The 16,389-nt window shown below is 41.8% G+C and overlaps 1 protein-coding gene and 1 long non-coding RNA gene across 2 annotated transcripts; one reads left to right on the top strand and one right to left on the bottom strand.

Moving 5' to 3' along the window:
• Positions 1-2,457: 2,457 nt before the first annotated feature.
• On the bottom strand, positions 2,458-3,990 carry LOC129457012 (uncharacterized). Its single transcript, XR_008649050.1, has 3 exons — positions 3,925-3,990; positions 3,111-3,213; positions 2,458-2,528 (listed from the first exon to the last, which is right to left on the bottom strand). It is a non-coding gene; the product is annotated as an uncharacterized LOC129457012 (long non-coding RNA).
• A 3,953-nt stretch (positions 3,991-7,943) lies between these two features.
• Positions 7,944-11,335, top strand: LOC117384847 (homeobox protein engrailed-1-B-like). Its single transcript, XM_033981998.1, has 2 exons — positions 7,944-8,313; positions 11,019-11,335. The coding sequence occupies exons 1-2, from the start codon at positions 7,944-7,946 to the stop codon at positions 11,333-11,335; spliced, it is 687 nt and encodes a 228-aa protein (XP_033837889.1).
• The last annotated feature ends 5,054 nt before the right edge of the window (positions 11,336-16,389 follow it).

The raw sequence follows: 16,389 nt of genomic DNA on the forward strand, positions 1-16,389 counted from the left end.
TTCTCTGACCCTCCGCTCCTCTGACCCTGTCTTCCTCTGACTCTCCCCTCTGCTCCTCTGACCCTCTGCTCCTCTGACCCTCTCCTCTATCTCAGGTACTTGGTTTTGTGCGTATTTCGGTGCTCAGACATGGCACAGGTCCAACCCTCATGTCAGGTAGAATTATCTCGTCTGTGTGAAGCACCAAATGAATGTTGACGTTGTGAAATGAGCCTCCTGCTCATGTGTCGCCTCTGTCGCAGCTGATGGACTCATTCAAAACACCTCGGATCAAATTCCCTCTTTCTGTATCATGTGCTGGTTTTAAAGGTGCACTGTGTAACTTTAGCCACCTGCTTGTCTCCATGGAACTATTACTGTTTTCCCGGGAATGTTACACAGCATGGCATTACATTATCTATCTAGCACTTTTTCAGTTATTAGGTAAAACATGCATTATTACAGTAAGTGGGCTCACCTCTCCACAGAACCGAAATATAGCTGCTTCACTCAATGGAGATAAATGAGTTTAATGGAACATTCCAGGGGCAGCTATAACATTTCCATGGAGACAAGCAGGTGGCAGACCCCCCACTGCAGTTATGTATTGCATCTTTAACTATGAAATTAAGATGTCTGACCTGGTTTATGGTTCACATTTAAACACTTTAGAGGAATTATTTGTGTTTAACTGTGAGTCCAGAGCCTGATCCTGCAGATACAGACACATTCAAAAGTCTAATTCTCAGTTTATGGACAGGCCTAATGTGAAAGAACCTCCAGAATTCACTCACTGAGCTGCACAGGCTGCACTAGCACTGAGTCATGATTGTTCTGCAGGTGCTGGGGTTTAGGCAGAGACCATTCAGATCAGAGAGAGGTGTTTTAGGTTTAAACCAACTGGATTTCATTATTGAAACTGGCAACACAAATGAGAGAGTCATGTGAGGCTCGTTCTGCTTTCTGATTGGATAAAGAACCAAAACACTAAATTATAACATAAATAAATGGGACGTCATGCCCAATGTTTTTGTCATTAAGAATAAATCCGCATTAGTTAGGTTATCAGTAAAATCTTTATTGCCTCGGATCTGCGGATATGTTTATGGAATTTAAAATCTCACATACAGATACCTTTGGGCTGGGATCTGGCTTATTTGCAGGTGATTAAATGTATTTGAACTCGAGGAGGACACGGCCATGGATCTGGTAGTCCAGGGAACTCCAGCTGAGGACGTTGCCTTGGATAAAATGGGTTGACAGGCCCAAATTCTGCATCGGGGGTGGAATAAACTCATTGTCCCAAAGGTGAAGATCCGAAATCATCCCAACAAAAGAAGAACCCGAATAGGAGCGTGTGTCCTGTGCAGAAGAGAGACCGAGTCAGAACCAGGACCAGAACTAAACCACAATTAAACTAGGACTAAACCAGGACTAAACCAGAACTAAACTCGGACTAAACCAGGACTAAACCAGGACTAAACCAGAACCAAACCAGGATTAAACCAGGACTAAACCAGAACTAAACCAGGACTAAACTAGGACTAAACTAGGACTAAACCGGGACTAAACAAGGACTAAATAAGGACTAAACCAGGACTAAACCAGGACTAAACCAGGACTAAACCAGGACTAAATCAGGACTAAACTAGAACTAAATGAGGACTAAACTAGGACTAAACCAGGACTAAACCAGGACTAAACCAGGACTAAATCAGGACTAAACTAGAACTAAATGAGGACTAAACTAGGACTAAACCAGGACTAAAACAGGCTAAACTACGATTAAAACAGGACTAAACCAGGACTAAACCAGGACTAAACCAGGACTAAACCAGAACTAAACTAGGACTTAACCAGGCTAAACCAGGACTAAACTGGGACTAAACCAAGACTGAATCTGGATTAAATCAAAACTAAACTAGGACTGAAGCAGGACTAAACCAGGACTAAATCAGGACTAAACCAAGACTAAACCAGGTCTAAACCAGGACTAAACAGGACTAAACCAGGTTAAACCAGGATTAAACCAGGTCTAAACCAGGACTAAACAGGACTAAACCAGGTTAAACCAGGATTAAACCAGGTCTAAACCAGGACTAAACCAGGTCTAAACCAGGACTAAACCAGGACTAAATCAAGACTGAACCGGGATTAAATCAGAACTAAACTAGAACTAAAGCAGGACTAAACCAGGACTAAACCAAGATTAAACCAGGACTCCTGCTTGTACCTTTCCGATGATAATGGCCATTGGACCCTCCATGATGGACTGACTGATGAACTTCGTGCTGGAATGTTTCCCGTCAATCCAGACCCTGACCACTCCGGTGACCGCCGCCCAGGACACGCACAGAGACTGCCACGTATTTATCTTATAGTCCTTCATGTAAAAATATATGCTGGAGCCATTATACTTCACTAAATAGTTGTTATAATCATAATCCCTGTTGGGATCATTGTAGATGACAAAGTTAAGGTCAGGGTTGTAGGAGGAGTTTGTGGTCAGCTGGAAGAGGTTGTGCACTCTCACGAGGTCTGTGAAAACCCTGCCAACAAAATAAACACTTAAAGGTGCCATATTACGCAAAATTGACTCTTGTGAGCTTTCAGTCATGTTCTAATGCTGTTACCGCCTCAAAAACAGACTGGGAGTTGTGTTTTGTTTCATTCACACATGTTTGAGTTACACTTTATCATTAGTCTGTCTTCATCTCCAAAGCTAAAAATGCTCTGTTCCACCTTGTGATGTCATGATGAGATAGTTTTAAGGTAACCAAGCTAGTTTTATATTTTGTTCAGTAGAGATTGGAAATTCTAGGTCTGAAATGATCCAAATGATTCTAGTGAAGGTGTGTGGAGCTTAAAAACACAGTGGAGCACTTCCTGTATCACCACATGACATCACAAGGTGGAACAGAGTGTTTTCAGTTTGAGAGAAGAACTCAGCCTAAATATGCTATGTTATGTGTGAATGAAACAAAACACAATTCCAGGTCTGTTTGTGATGAGGAAACTACATCAGAACAGAGATCAGAAAACAGTGTAAAATGAGTTAGAACCAGTCATCGTACAGGCACAGGGTGAGTGCTAACCACTCTGCTACTCTGCTGCCATACTTGACCTCTGACCTCATGCAGACAGTGAATGACCTCAGCTCTTTCTGGTCCAAATCCACTCTCACAAAACCTGAGTCATAGTCCTCAGGGAACGTGAACATTTTACCCCTCAGATCTGGAAAAAACCAACAAGTTTCAACACGTTTTCAATTTTCATGTCTTATATAAAAGTCATATTATGCATTATTCTGACTTTTTTCAATTACTTTGGAATCAGAAATCCTTTTATTTACACTAGGGCTGTCAAAAGCATTCAAAGTCAGATACTAATCAATACTAAAACTAGTGTCAAAACTAGATACTCATTTGAGCAGGTATTGATACTAAAAATGTCCCATTGTAAGGACAGAAATGACCCTTTCCTGAACAGCTTTAGAATGCTGTTGAGCTGTATCTTTCACAAGTATAAGACACATAGACTAGTGTACACACATGGACCACTATGAACCTACTGGACACTGAGGGATTACACAGTTATAAGGACACATGGGAATAGAAAAAAAGCACTACAATTTAATGTGGAAAATCACATTCTATTGTCTAAAGAAAGAGTGTTTTTTATTATCATCATCGTGGAATTTGAATCGGCATCAAGTCTGTTCCTTCGTTCCAAAATCAAGTTTGTCATTTTAGTATCGTGACAACACATTTTGCAGACGTGCCTTGCCGACCTGAGACAAGGCACTGACCAGTATTCTGTATCCACTACAGTCAAAACTATATAAAAGAACACAACTGAAGGAAAAGTATAAATTGTGACAATACATGCCCAATGGGCGCTGGCATCGCCGTACACATAATCATGGGGTTCTAGTGGTGGTGTTACCTTGTGGGGTGGCACCGCACGTACCCAGCACCAAAAACAGAATCACACAAGCAAACTCCATCTGAAGTCCAGCTAGTGCCTCTGGTTTTTCCTGTGGTTTTTGAATGCAGCTCAGGTCCTCACGGTGCATTTGAGAACTGTCAAACTGGTCACATTGTTTTATATTTTAAGCTTTGTTCTGAGCAAACACAATCCGTAAAAGGTTATATAATGCCTAATCACTCAGCTATTCATTATCATATGACCAAACCAGATCTAAACTAGGTCTACACCAGGTCTAAACCAGGTCTAAACCAGATCTAAACCAGGCAAAAACCAGTACTGACCCAGGTCTAAACCAGGACTAAACCAGGTCTACAATGAGTCTAAACTAAGTCTACACCAGGTCTAAACCAGGCGACATATGTACACTCTAAAGGATTACTGTACTTTTTTCCCCTTTTTCCATAAAATTGTACATTTTCATATATTACCCAAGACATCTAGGCAGGCCTCATTTGGCCTCATTTGGCCTCATTTGAACGGTACAGTACCATATTGATCTTCTTGGAGCACATGTGTTTGGCCAGGTCTTTGCCTCATGTCAGGGGAGTTTGAGTTCAGCTCTGATTCACCAGTGCTACACCAGCTTCTTCATGTGTAAAAAAGGTGAGTGTCTTTTTAGTTTGGTATGGGCTTGTAACAGTATTAGTGACAGGCTGGTAAAACTACAGCTAATGATCTACCTTGCTGATCTGCTTCTGTGGCCTGAAGTGTAGTGGTCAGATGAACTTTACTAAAACAGACTAATAATAAAGTGTTACACAAACATGTGTGAACAAAACAAAACACAACTCCAAGTATGTTTTTGATGAGGTAACAACATTTTAACATGGCTACAATGGAGACAATAGGCCATTTTGTGTAATATAGGACCTTTAAGTCCATTTCTAAAGTAGAAATCCCTCCTTTAGTGCAGCACATGTGATTTTCACTTATTTCCTACAAATACATGACACAGATGAGTCACCTTGGAAACACTAACCTTTATCTGCAGCCTTCAGTAAATACCACTTATGTGTCTGTGTCATTCTAAAGGTCAATAACAGAATCTGCACCTGCACTGAAGAAGCCTGATCCATGTGTAAAAGCAGCACTGTTTAAGGTGAGACTGAAGTCAAATGTTTCCACGATGCTGTGACCCTCCCACATGGAGCACAGACAGGATTCGATATCACTCTGACATCTACAAAAGTCAAATGTTTTCTTGATAATATCTAACAGTGACAAGCTACATTCTTGTATTTCTCTGTATTTATCCAACCACACCACAACATCTGGGAGGGCATCTGACACACCACAACATCTGCAGATTAACTATCCCCCATCTCAGTCTAACCCTACAGGGATATAGGAGGGTGGGAGGGTATCTGACACACAGGGATACAGGAGGATGAGAGGGCATCTGTGTGCCTTACAGGTTCAAAAAAGCCTCTCAAAGTGCCGTATAGTCATAATTCATTCACTTCATACTGTAAACTCTACAGCCACATCTGCCCTGGGGGCAGAGGCTGAGGCTGGCAATCAGCGCCCTGGGTCCCTCTCATCAGCACCAGCACTCAGGCACTACTTCATACTGAACAATGTGTGTGAATGTGGGTCTTCTAAATATATATAAATATACTCTTTCCTTTGGAGACAATGGAGACAAGGTGGGCCCAGTGTCTTGCTCAAAAGAGCAGGGATCCAACCGTTAACCCTGTAGACAAACCTTTGCTAACTACTGCCATATTTGATAAAGCATCTTCATCAAATAGATATTACCCTACTTAGAGTAACGTTTATTTTGAAGTAAAGTGCTCAGGACGCGCGGGTTCGTGTGGACTGAGATGACGGGGCCTGTCTTCTTTGGAACATTTTACCTCAGCGCTTGACAGAAACAAAGTGTCCACAGATTGTGTTTTGTTCCGTGTTTGAATAACCTTCTCCAAACCCGGAAGTGCCGTGACCTCTCCCCTCGCGTTTCCTCTGCGCTTTTGTGGTCCGTTTGGAGAGGCCGAAGCGCGCTGACCTCCGCTTTGTCCCCGGGCTCATCTTCCATCTGCCGCCGCCCTCAAGTGTCCTCCGCGGGGCAGAGGACAGGCGGCGTCCGAGCCTCGGAGCCCTGGAGACCGCGGCGCAGGAAACCACTGGTGCGTCCTGGACAATAAAGACGTGACAAAAACAATGTTAAGACCATCAGCGTGCGAGACACGAGGAGTTTAACGGTACCGTGAAAGGCAAATGAAAGTGATGCTTCAAACTCTTCAAATGTATTAAAACAAGACAGATTCAGAGCAAAACTGAATCTGTGTAACTTTTCTAGAGGAGAGTACCCCACCCGTTTGTCTCCATGGAGATATTATTGCACAGTTTTTATCATGCTTTTATTCATTTATACTATGTGTGTTTTATTGCTGAAAATACCTTTTAACGTCCTATATTACACAAAACTGAGTCCTGTGAACTTTAAGTCATGTTACAATGTTATAAAAAACAGACCTGGAGTTGTGTTTTGTTTCATTCACACATGTTCGAGTATTTTTTTTAAAAATTATTATTAGTCTGTCTACATCTCCAAAGCTCAAAATGCTCTGTTGCACCTTGTGAGTTAACAGCTCCTTTTACTTTTAGTTCAGTAGAGATTGGCAATTCCAGGGCTGAAATAATCCAAATGATTCTAGTGAAGGTGTATATGGAGTTTAAAAACACAGTGGAGCACTTCCTGTATCACCACATGATGACATCACAAGGTGGAACAAAGTGTTTTCAGTTTGAGAGAAGAGCTCAGTCTAAATATGCAGGGTTTGTGTGTTAAACATGTGTGAATGAAACAAAACACAACTCCACGTCTGTTTGTGCCTTAAACTTAAACCTTAAACTAAAATGCAAGAACTAACTGTAGTATTGTTATTATGCCTAGACAAGTGTCAAAAAGTCGTGCGTAAAACAGTTTGCGTAATGATGTCGGACGTGAACTAAAGTGTGAGTTACATAAGCACCACGAAGTTACAAGACACAGTTACGTCCATAATGTATTTTAAATATTCGTTTGATTCCATGTCTAATCGGACCAGTTTGGACTGATGCCAGATTTGAAGGCCGAGGCAAAGATAGGCCACCAATTTGGAAGAAATTTGTTTTAATTCAGTTAGACTCAGACATTAGACAGCACACAGTCTGAGTGTAGTAAATTAGGCTATCTATCCACACTGACCTGTTTCCTCCGCCCAACTTTGGAGGTGCTGCTTTATCCTGTGAATAATATTTAATTCATTTTAGATTCATTTTCACATATTCAAAATCCCCGTTATGGTTGCACATCCCTTGATCGAATTGTTACTTCGAATCGATCAATTTCAACCTGGTGTTACAGGATAAATAATGTGTGTACTCTTATAACCACAGCATATCTCCAGTGAGTTTGACTTTGGGCGCTGACGTGAGTATCCGGGTCCTGCGTAAAAGGCACGGACGCGCAGTGAATCAAAACATTGGAGTTTCATTCACCACCAGAGATATCTTCCGCTCTTCACGTGACCTTGGCCCCCGGTCCCCATTGGCTATCGGCACGTGTCTTAAAAAAACGAGAGTAAACGTCACGGCCGCGCCTTCAGCCAATGAGAAATGAGAAACAAAAGCCGTAGTAAAAGTATTTGAGCAGCGCCTTTGGGAGACGCTTCAGTGGCCACGGCTCCGGGATCCAAAACACACCGGACTTTTTACTCCTTTCTGTTTGTAAATGTTATAAATGTGTTTTATTTCTTTAGGTTAGTTAGACCAAAAGGGCCGTGGATGCGCAATGGAAAGGATCTGACGTAAATTCGATGCGTACATATTTTAAAATTATAAATACCTCATAAAATATTAAAATCCCTGCCTTTGTTACACGGAATCAACTGGGTGGATTTTTTGACATATTTTTGGGGGGTCCGCTGTGGAGACCGGGGACAGGAATATCCAAAACTGGAACCAGGATTAGACCCGAAGACCTCTCCATTATGGAACACAAAGGCCAGAGCGCACGGGACTCTAGCGCCGAGTCGAACCGAGGACTGGTCGCGGCGCACGAGCCTCCGCAGTGCAACCATCGCGTCACCAACTTCTACATCGACAACATCCTCCGCGCGGACTTCGGGCGGAGGAAAGATAAGAGGCCGGGGTCTGAGCGCGGTGTGGCGGGGCTGGACGTGTCAGGCCCCGGGGAGAAGCAGGAGGTGACGAAGGAGAAGGGCCGTGGGGCGGAGGGCAAAGACTCTGGAGATGAGACGAGCAAAAGCGAAGCGGACGCGAGCGCAGGGCCCGCGGCGAAACCGATGCTGTGGCCCGCGTGGGTCTATTGCACGCGCTACTCGGACCGGCCCTCTGCAGGTGCGTCAATACACAAGAAAAGTCTGGTCTAAACTTGAACAAACGAGCTAAAGAATAGGAAGAGTAACTCCGTACAAACTTAATGGCATTAAAAACAAGCTTACCAAAACATGAGGAGGAGGAGGAGGAGTTTTTAATACGTTTGAATAACTTTATTGTAATTATACACTGGCTAGTTTTATCCAATACTAGAGGATATTTGTGCGTAATCGCTACTACGTAAAAACGACGCTGCAAATACAAGACTTAACGACCAAATTATTCTAACACTCCTTGTTTAGGTTTGCAAACGTAGCATCCACAGTATAAATTAAACAATCTCACTAATAATGTTTGTAAAAGTCGCTATTAAGATAAAAATAAAAAATAAAATAAAATGCGCAGAAAAGTGAACATTCCGTGTAGTGCTCATATTTACTCGACTTATCAATATGTATCACCATGAATACAATTACGCGCTATTTAAGACTATTGTGCAAAGGGAGCCGCAGTTTGCACATTGCATTCCAAACTTTGATACATTGGTATGATTTATAAAGGCCATCACTATCATTACACTGCACTTTTGGGTAACTTAATAGCAAAACAACATTCTAAAATATTTATGCGTAAATGTGTTGAAGTGAGTGGCCTTCTGAAATCTGACTCACTTTTTCTATACACGAGAACAAAAACTGTACAAATTACCAGGCTGTATCACTCTAGACTAAAATACATTATACTTTTTAATAAGTGCAGATGGTTCGGTGGATTTTTCATGGCTACAATGGGACATAACGCGCTTAGAGAGGACGCTGCCTGGCATAGGAGCTGACGCACCCCCACCTTCGTTTCATTCATAACATTCAACAAAAGAAAAACTGGATATCAAACTTGTTCCTGCTCCGCACCTCATCCAAACGCGCTGTGTGTATTTACTGAACGAAATCTTGTGCAGTTTACGCGTAGAAGTCGTGCGTAATGGTAACTACTTTTGAATGATTATTGGGCCAGTGTTTAGGTCAGAAATTTGGGTAAAACGCGAGAAAAAAAAAAAACGTCATATAGGTCAGAAATTTCGCTGAGGTGTTGATTAAAGTTCACAGACATGATAAAAACGAATAAAAGTGTCGAAAATCGATATTTTTTGTGTCAAACCAAGTTTAACGCCATTGTTCCCGGATCCTCTTTGTTAATATTTCATTTGCATATTTTTGACAATGGCTCCATCCCAAAATCTGGGGTTGGGCAGAGAGTGAAGGCTCCACTTCGGATGAATATGAGGATTTTTCGGTTAAATTGAAACCAGAACGTTTCATATTTATCATTCTATTCTGTTTTCAAAAGTGTCTTAAAAGTTGCAGAAGTGGGTTGGCGTTTTAGTTTGATTTGATTGGTCAGTTTGGTGATCCAGAGCCCTTTGTGCGTCAGTCGCGGTGCGTAATTGTTCTGATCCTCTTTACTTTTGAGTCCTGACGACAGTAAAGTTGTAAATATAGAGTTTAGTAGAAAGTTTTCAAAATTAATTAAATATTTTGTCTCTAGTGCACATTTTGTCGCAGTTTTTACGAAGTGGAGAAAGTTTCTTGGCCCAGAGGAGAAGCTACGTTTGGCACAAAGGGCGCAGGCCTTTCAGTTTGGCGACTGCTCAAAAGAAACACATTAACTATTTTTGCACAAATGTGTAATTCTTTAATTAATGAATATTAATGATAATAAAGGGTTAATATTTATGGTTATTAGACATCAACGCAAAACGTATCTACAACTTAAACTCGACTTTGGAAACAGTGCCACTTCAAAACGAATTTAAATCTCGTGCAGCAATAAAAATCACCTGCAATCTGAATATTGTCTTATTATTTATTTCATTTTAGAAGTAGTTCTGAGCAGATTTTTGCTATAGCTGGGCAGAATGAAGCATCAAAAAAGTGGGGACTTAAATATTAAATTGGATTGCGGGACCAAACTCCATCAGATCACTCTGGTTACTCAGCAAATTAGTCTGAACGTTTCGCTTTCCCTCCGGTTCGCGGCTTTTGTTTGGGTAGAACACTTTTGTTGCTTTGAGCGCGGGTTCTTTGAGGAGAGAGGATGGGATCAGAGATGGAAAGAGGTGTCCATCATACTCCACCCCCAAACCCCGCGCCCCCTCCCCGTCTCCAAGCGCCAAGCACCGCCGTGACCCACCGGAGCCGCCGCTTCCCATAATAACCTCATATTTAATTCAACAGGGAAACTTATGACGCGCCGAGTCAAGTGGGCTGAGGGCTCACAGTGACATCTTACTCTACTCAACGAACAAAAATAAACTTCACAAAATATCCCTTCGTGCAATGCGATGGTGCAATAAAACAGTGTAGTTACGTAGTCCTGCCACTTTGACCCTAAATGTTAACAGTAGTGTTACCCTCAAATGTCATGAATTATGACCCGGACAACGCGCTGTTCCCCAGATGTTTAGTAATCTGTCCAAAGAATGGCATCTTTACGCATATGCTTCTTTACCACCTTAATTCTACTTAGTTCAAGCCTTTTTAGTTATTTTTGGGAGGACATGCCTAAATATCTGCCCATGGTTAATTTAAGCTACTTTAATTACAAACAACAACTGTGTTTTTTCTTTAGTTTTTTCAATCGGCTCAAAACTACGAAAACTACATTTTTGTTTGGCATAAACATCGTAAGTTCAAATTCAATAACTTTTCTGCTGTTTGTCTCCACAGGCCCCAGGTCCCGTAAACAAAAGAAGTCTGCGGAGCCCGCTAAAGACGACAAGCGGCCGCGCACGGCCTTCAGCGCGGAGCAGCTGCAGAGACTCAAGACCGAGTTCCAGACGAACCGGTACCTGACGGAGCAGCGGCGCCAGAGCCTCGCGCAGGAGCTGGGCCTGAACGAGTCCCAAATTAAGATCTGGTTCCAGAACAAACGCGCCAAGATCAAGAAGGCGTCCGGAAACAACAACAACTCTCTAGCGCTGCACCTGATGGCGCAGGGCCTGTACAACCACTCCACCAGCAAGGACCGCTCCGACAGTGAGTGACACGGAGCTGAGACGGACCACTGCGGAGCTGAGACGGACTGGTGACGGAGTGGTGGACGCGGGCCAAGAGGCGGGCCGGGGACTGAGGGGGCCCCAGGAGCCCGGGCTGGAGGTCACAAGGCGAATAAATAGAAAGAGGGGGTTTGGAGATGGTTTCACGGCTAAATGCAGCCGCAGTCTTATCTAGGCCAGGGCAGATATTTGCAAAGAGAAGAGAATAAAACAGTGATTCAGCTCTGCGCTCTGTACCACCGCCTGGATCACATCGCTCTCCTCCGCTCCTGCAGCCCGGGGCTTGCGCCCTCTCAGTCCCACAAACTGTTTATGCTCCAGTCAGACTCCAGCGTGAGTTACGTGCCTCTGATGAAACTGCGTCTCTTTGTTCTTCCTCTTGATCCATATTCAGAATCACAACCGAACCTCTCCATAACGCGCAGTAACAGCAAATACATGACGATTAGGCCCAGGGAATAGACCGCTAAGTCAGCGATGAGGAGGCTACTCCAAGCCGTGTTATAAGAAAGGTAACGTAGTGCTTAAATGTACTGCACCAAAATTGCATAATAATGGAATAAGATTGTTCCACGTGAGGCTAAACGTGGACAGACAGACGGGCCGCGGTGTGTTTAAATCTGGATCAGCAGAAAGTTCAGGAGACATGCGTAAAAGCCGTGCGTAAGAGTCGTGCGCAAAGTTCAACTATGCTAAAGCCAAAGACGTACACGTGTTACTGTTTTATTATGTATTTGGAAACATTATTCACTTTCTCTGGGACTCTCTGGAGACACTGTGGATGGAAGCCCCGAATGGCGCCCTCATTTACGGCCTGGAGCTCTGGGTTTTGCCGCTAAAGGCCCGGAGCGGAACGAGACACACCCGAGCCCGCTTTTCCAGAGCAATTTATGTTAAAGACTCATGTTTTTAGATTTCCCAGACCAACTGAACCCAGATGAAACTGAAGTAATTAAACTTAAAAATATGTCGTGCGTGCAATGCGACGCGAGCGACCCAAACCGTGCCAAAACCCATCCAGAGCTTGTTCAAGTAAATAAACCTAGTTGTGGGTGTAAAAATTATTGGCAACACATTTTCTAATTTTGATTGTACATTTTTATTTGAAAATACCTATATTTTTCCATTTATTATTATTTTTTTCATATTTTTCTAGCTGTACTTTGTCACTTAAATCGCTTGAGAAGTCGAGCAATGTTGTTTTTGGCCCCAACCTCCGTGTATGATGCACTCTGACACAAAAGTACCATTTATTTTGTTTTATTTTTGTCGAGCGGGAAACGTGCCCTGCTCGTGCACGCCTCAGGGTTCTGGGTGACGTTAAAGGGCTATTCCCCTCCACGTGGCGCTTGGACCTACGTTTCTCTATTTAAGCTGATTCTTAAGCCATGTACGGGGCTGTGTTTACATAACTTATTTTACTGCAATAAGATGTTTGTTTCAGAGTTTGGGAAGCCAGTCTCTGCCTTGAATGAACGAAAAGGACGACACGTGGTGCGTTTGGAGAAGGCGCACAGCCAGATACACGTTTAGGGTAAAAGTAAAAAATATTTATATTCAAAAAGAAGGCAAGCATTTTGATGAAATATTTAAAAACTCCAAACAGCCAAAAAACAGTAAAGGAGTGATTCAGTACTACATTTCCTCAAGATAACATTATATTGTATCATCATCTGTGACGTTATGGATTTACGCACAGTGAGAAGACTGTGCGTAAAAGTGAGGAATTAAAAAATTATACACGTGACCACAGATGGGTAGAGTTGCCAAAAACTGTAGTCAAGTAATAGTAACGTCACTTCAAAATAATAATACGGTACTCAAATACACGTACAAAGTAGTGGTCCAAGAAATTACTGCACATAAGAGCTGATTTATAATTTAAAGTAATTGGAACGACACATCATTAATACTGTACAAAATCTGATATTTTCAAACTAAATCATATCTGAAGGAGTGCTGCAAGAAACACAAATGTTCAAATCATTTCATATAAAAGTATTGTAGTAATATTACTCAAGTAGGAGTAAAAGTATGCAGCTACAAAAGTACTCTGAAAAGTACAATTTCAAAAGGTTTAAAAGGTTACTGAAGTAAATGTAACTACCCACCTCTGCATGTGAGTTTTGCAGTCTGAACTACTACTACTACTACTTCTACTAGCCTACTACCTCACAATGTGCAAATAAACTCAAATGTTGTGAGTGTTTTTCCTGTGGCAGAGCCTGGTTTCCTTACAGAGGTCTTAAGTGTGAGTGAACCATGGATCTTTAATAACATCTTATTACACGTCCATGGAATGAACCGTTGAATTGAAACCTCTTCAGCCTTAACCTGTAAATACTGCTACGACGGTGCCATCGGATACTTTTATATGCCTCATGTACAGAACACATATCTTATTCTCACATATTCATAATAAAAACATGAAAACAAAAGTGTGCAAGAGTATTTCCTGCAGGTGCTGACTCCTTTTGTTTTTAAAGAGGGGGTATTTTTTGGAGCTTTCTACTGTGTTATAATATTGTTCCCTCATCAAAACATGCCTGAAGAGGTTTCAGATATCATCCTGCATGTTTGAGTAATCTAGCAATCACTCCTGGGCCCTACTTTAAGAGCTGTAAGATTCTGTACAAGGCCCCGCCCATTCACCCAATGCTCCCACACAACAATTCTCCATAAATATACAAAAACATGAACTGTACACGGCGACTTCACAAACCTGATGTGATGTGCAGTAGTTTCATTAGTGGGATGCACGATGATGTGTTGTGATAGAGCTCTGAAGGGGAAGGGATTTAGCGCAGAGAGAAAGGGAGAAGAGACTCAGAGCATCAAAAATGAAAATAAAACTTTTACAAAATGTTAATATGTATATTTTGATGAATATAGCATTTTATAAATATGTGTCAGCAGATAATACTCCATAGAAGTAAAATACCCCCTCTTTAAGCTTTTTGCCATGTTATAATGTTGTTTCCTTGCCAAAAACAATTGTGCACAACAAAACACCATTTGTTTATTCCATTTCACTCCACCCTGTGATGTCATCAGGTGGTAATCCAGCAAATGCTCCTTGGCGTTTTTAAAGGTGGACTATGTAACTTTTCTAATGGAGGGTCTGCTACCTGCTTGTCTCCATGGATATGCTATTGCTTTGCCTGGAGAGTTCCTCAGTATGGCATTGAACAGATCCATCTCCACGGAAACAAACAGGTGACACCAACAGGCCAAGTTACAGGTCAGGTCTATGGGGAACAGGCAACCGTGCTTAGAGTCAGAATGTGTGTTTTTAGAGGTATAAATGTGTTTGAGCAATAACAACACCTGAAATTGAAGTTACTGTAGAAAATCCTGGAAAAGTTCCACAGTGCACCTTTAAAGTCCATACACTGTGGCACTAAGTAGTTTATTTAGAAGCTATTGTTTTTAGCCTTCTTTACACTGCATTACTTTGTAGCGATGTAATCTGAATTATATATTTTTCTACAAAGTAAAAAAAAAAAAAGTGATCAGATTTTCAAAAGTAGTTGAGAAAACAGAGGATATGGCTGAGTGAGCTCCAATGGGAAGCCCTGATTAGAATCACAAAGACGGAGCTGCAGATGTTCCAGGAAGATTTAAGTCCAAAAAATGTGACTTTTTAAAGGGTCCATATTACACTGTTCTGATCTATGTTCTAATGTTGTTTTCTCATCACAAACAGACCTGGAGCTGTGTTTTGTTTCATTCACACATGTTTAACACACAAACCCTGCATATTTAGGCTGAGTTCTTTTCTCAAACAGTAAACACTCTGTTCCACCTTGTGATGTCATGTGGTAATACAGAAAGTGCTCCACAGTATTTTTAATCACAGTGGAGCCAGTCTCTATGGAAAAAAAGGTAAAAGGTGGCTGTTAACTTGAAAAGTACCACTTTATGACATCACCACTGGACAAGTGGAACAGAGCATTTTGAGCTTTGGAGATGTAGAAAGACTAATAATAAAGTGTTACTCAAACATGTGTGAATGAAACAGCGCTCAGCAACAAATATATTTCATCTTATTAGCGGATAAGGTAACAGCACAGCCCTAGTTTAGTCCTAGTCCAACGCTGATTCAGCTGTGATTTAGTCCTGGTTTATTCTTGGTTTAGTTCTGGTGTAACCCTGGTCTAGTCCTAGTTAGTTCTGGTTTAGTCCTGTTCTAGCTTTGGTTTAGTCCTGGTCTAGTCCTGGTCTATCCCCTTCCCCCTCTTTACCCTGCGTCTAAAATGGCAGCTTGTGTTTGGAGTTTCCATCAGTCTGATTTCACAGTGCGCTGGCGACGCGCGGCTCTCCTCAAAGCATCCGCCCAAAGACACTAGAACACAGCAGACTTAAGCAGCGCGCTAATCTCAACAACAAATATATTTAATCTTGTTAGCAGACAAGGTAACGGCACAGCTAAGGCCCATCATCGTGGTTTGTATTAGGGCGGCCATTTTCCTGACAAACATTGTGAATGTAATTACATTAATGTTATAATAATGGGATTCTGTTTAAAGTTCACAGTTTAAACGTGTCTAGAAGAATTGACAAAAACACTGAAATCTGAACTGACAAACTAAAACAAGAATCACATTTCAGAACATATTTGTAGAGGTTTAAACTAGAGGGTTAGCAGCTTTTGCACAGCATAAGACCGCATGAAGACACAGGGAGAGCACCTGACACACAGGGACATTTAGGTCTCAGATTCCTTAGATTCCCCCAATAGTCCCTAGATATTTTTGGTGTTTATGAATTTACTTCCTGGTTGGACACGGGCAGCAGATGCAACATATGTAGAGGTAATTCCATATTGTTACCTAGCAACCACAATGTAAACAAGGGGCGAAACTCATCTAATTACCCCAGAGTTATTAGTTAACAAGTCATAATATATGACAACACCTTTACACTGTTTAAACTATTAAAATAATTTAGCTTGTTAGTAAATTGTCCCTGCAATTTGGATGCAATTTTGAATGACCTTCCAGCTTTTTCACAAATTGCCACTTAACTGATGTGAAAAGGTC

The sequence above is a fragment of the Periophthalmus magnuspinnatus genome, chromosome 17, assembly GCF_009829125.3.
Source record: "Periophthalmus magnuspinnatus isolate fPerMag1 chromosome 17, fPerMag1.2.pri, whole genome shotgun sequence".
NCBI lineage: Eukaryota > Metazoa > Chordata > Actinopteri > Gobiiformes > Gobiidae > Periophthalmus > Periophthalmus magnuspinnatus.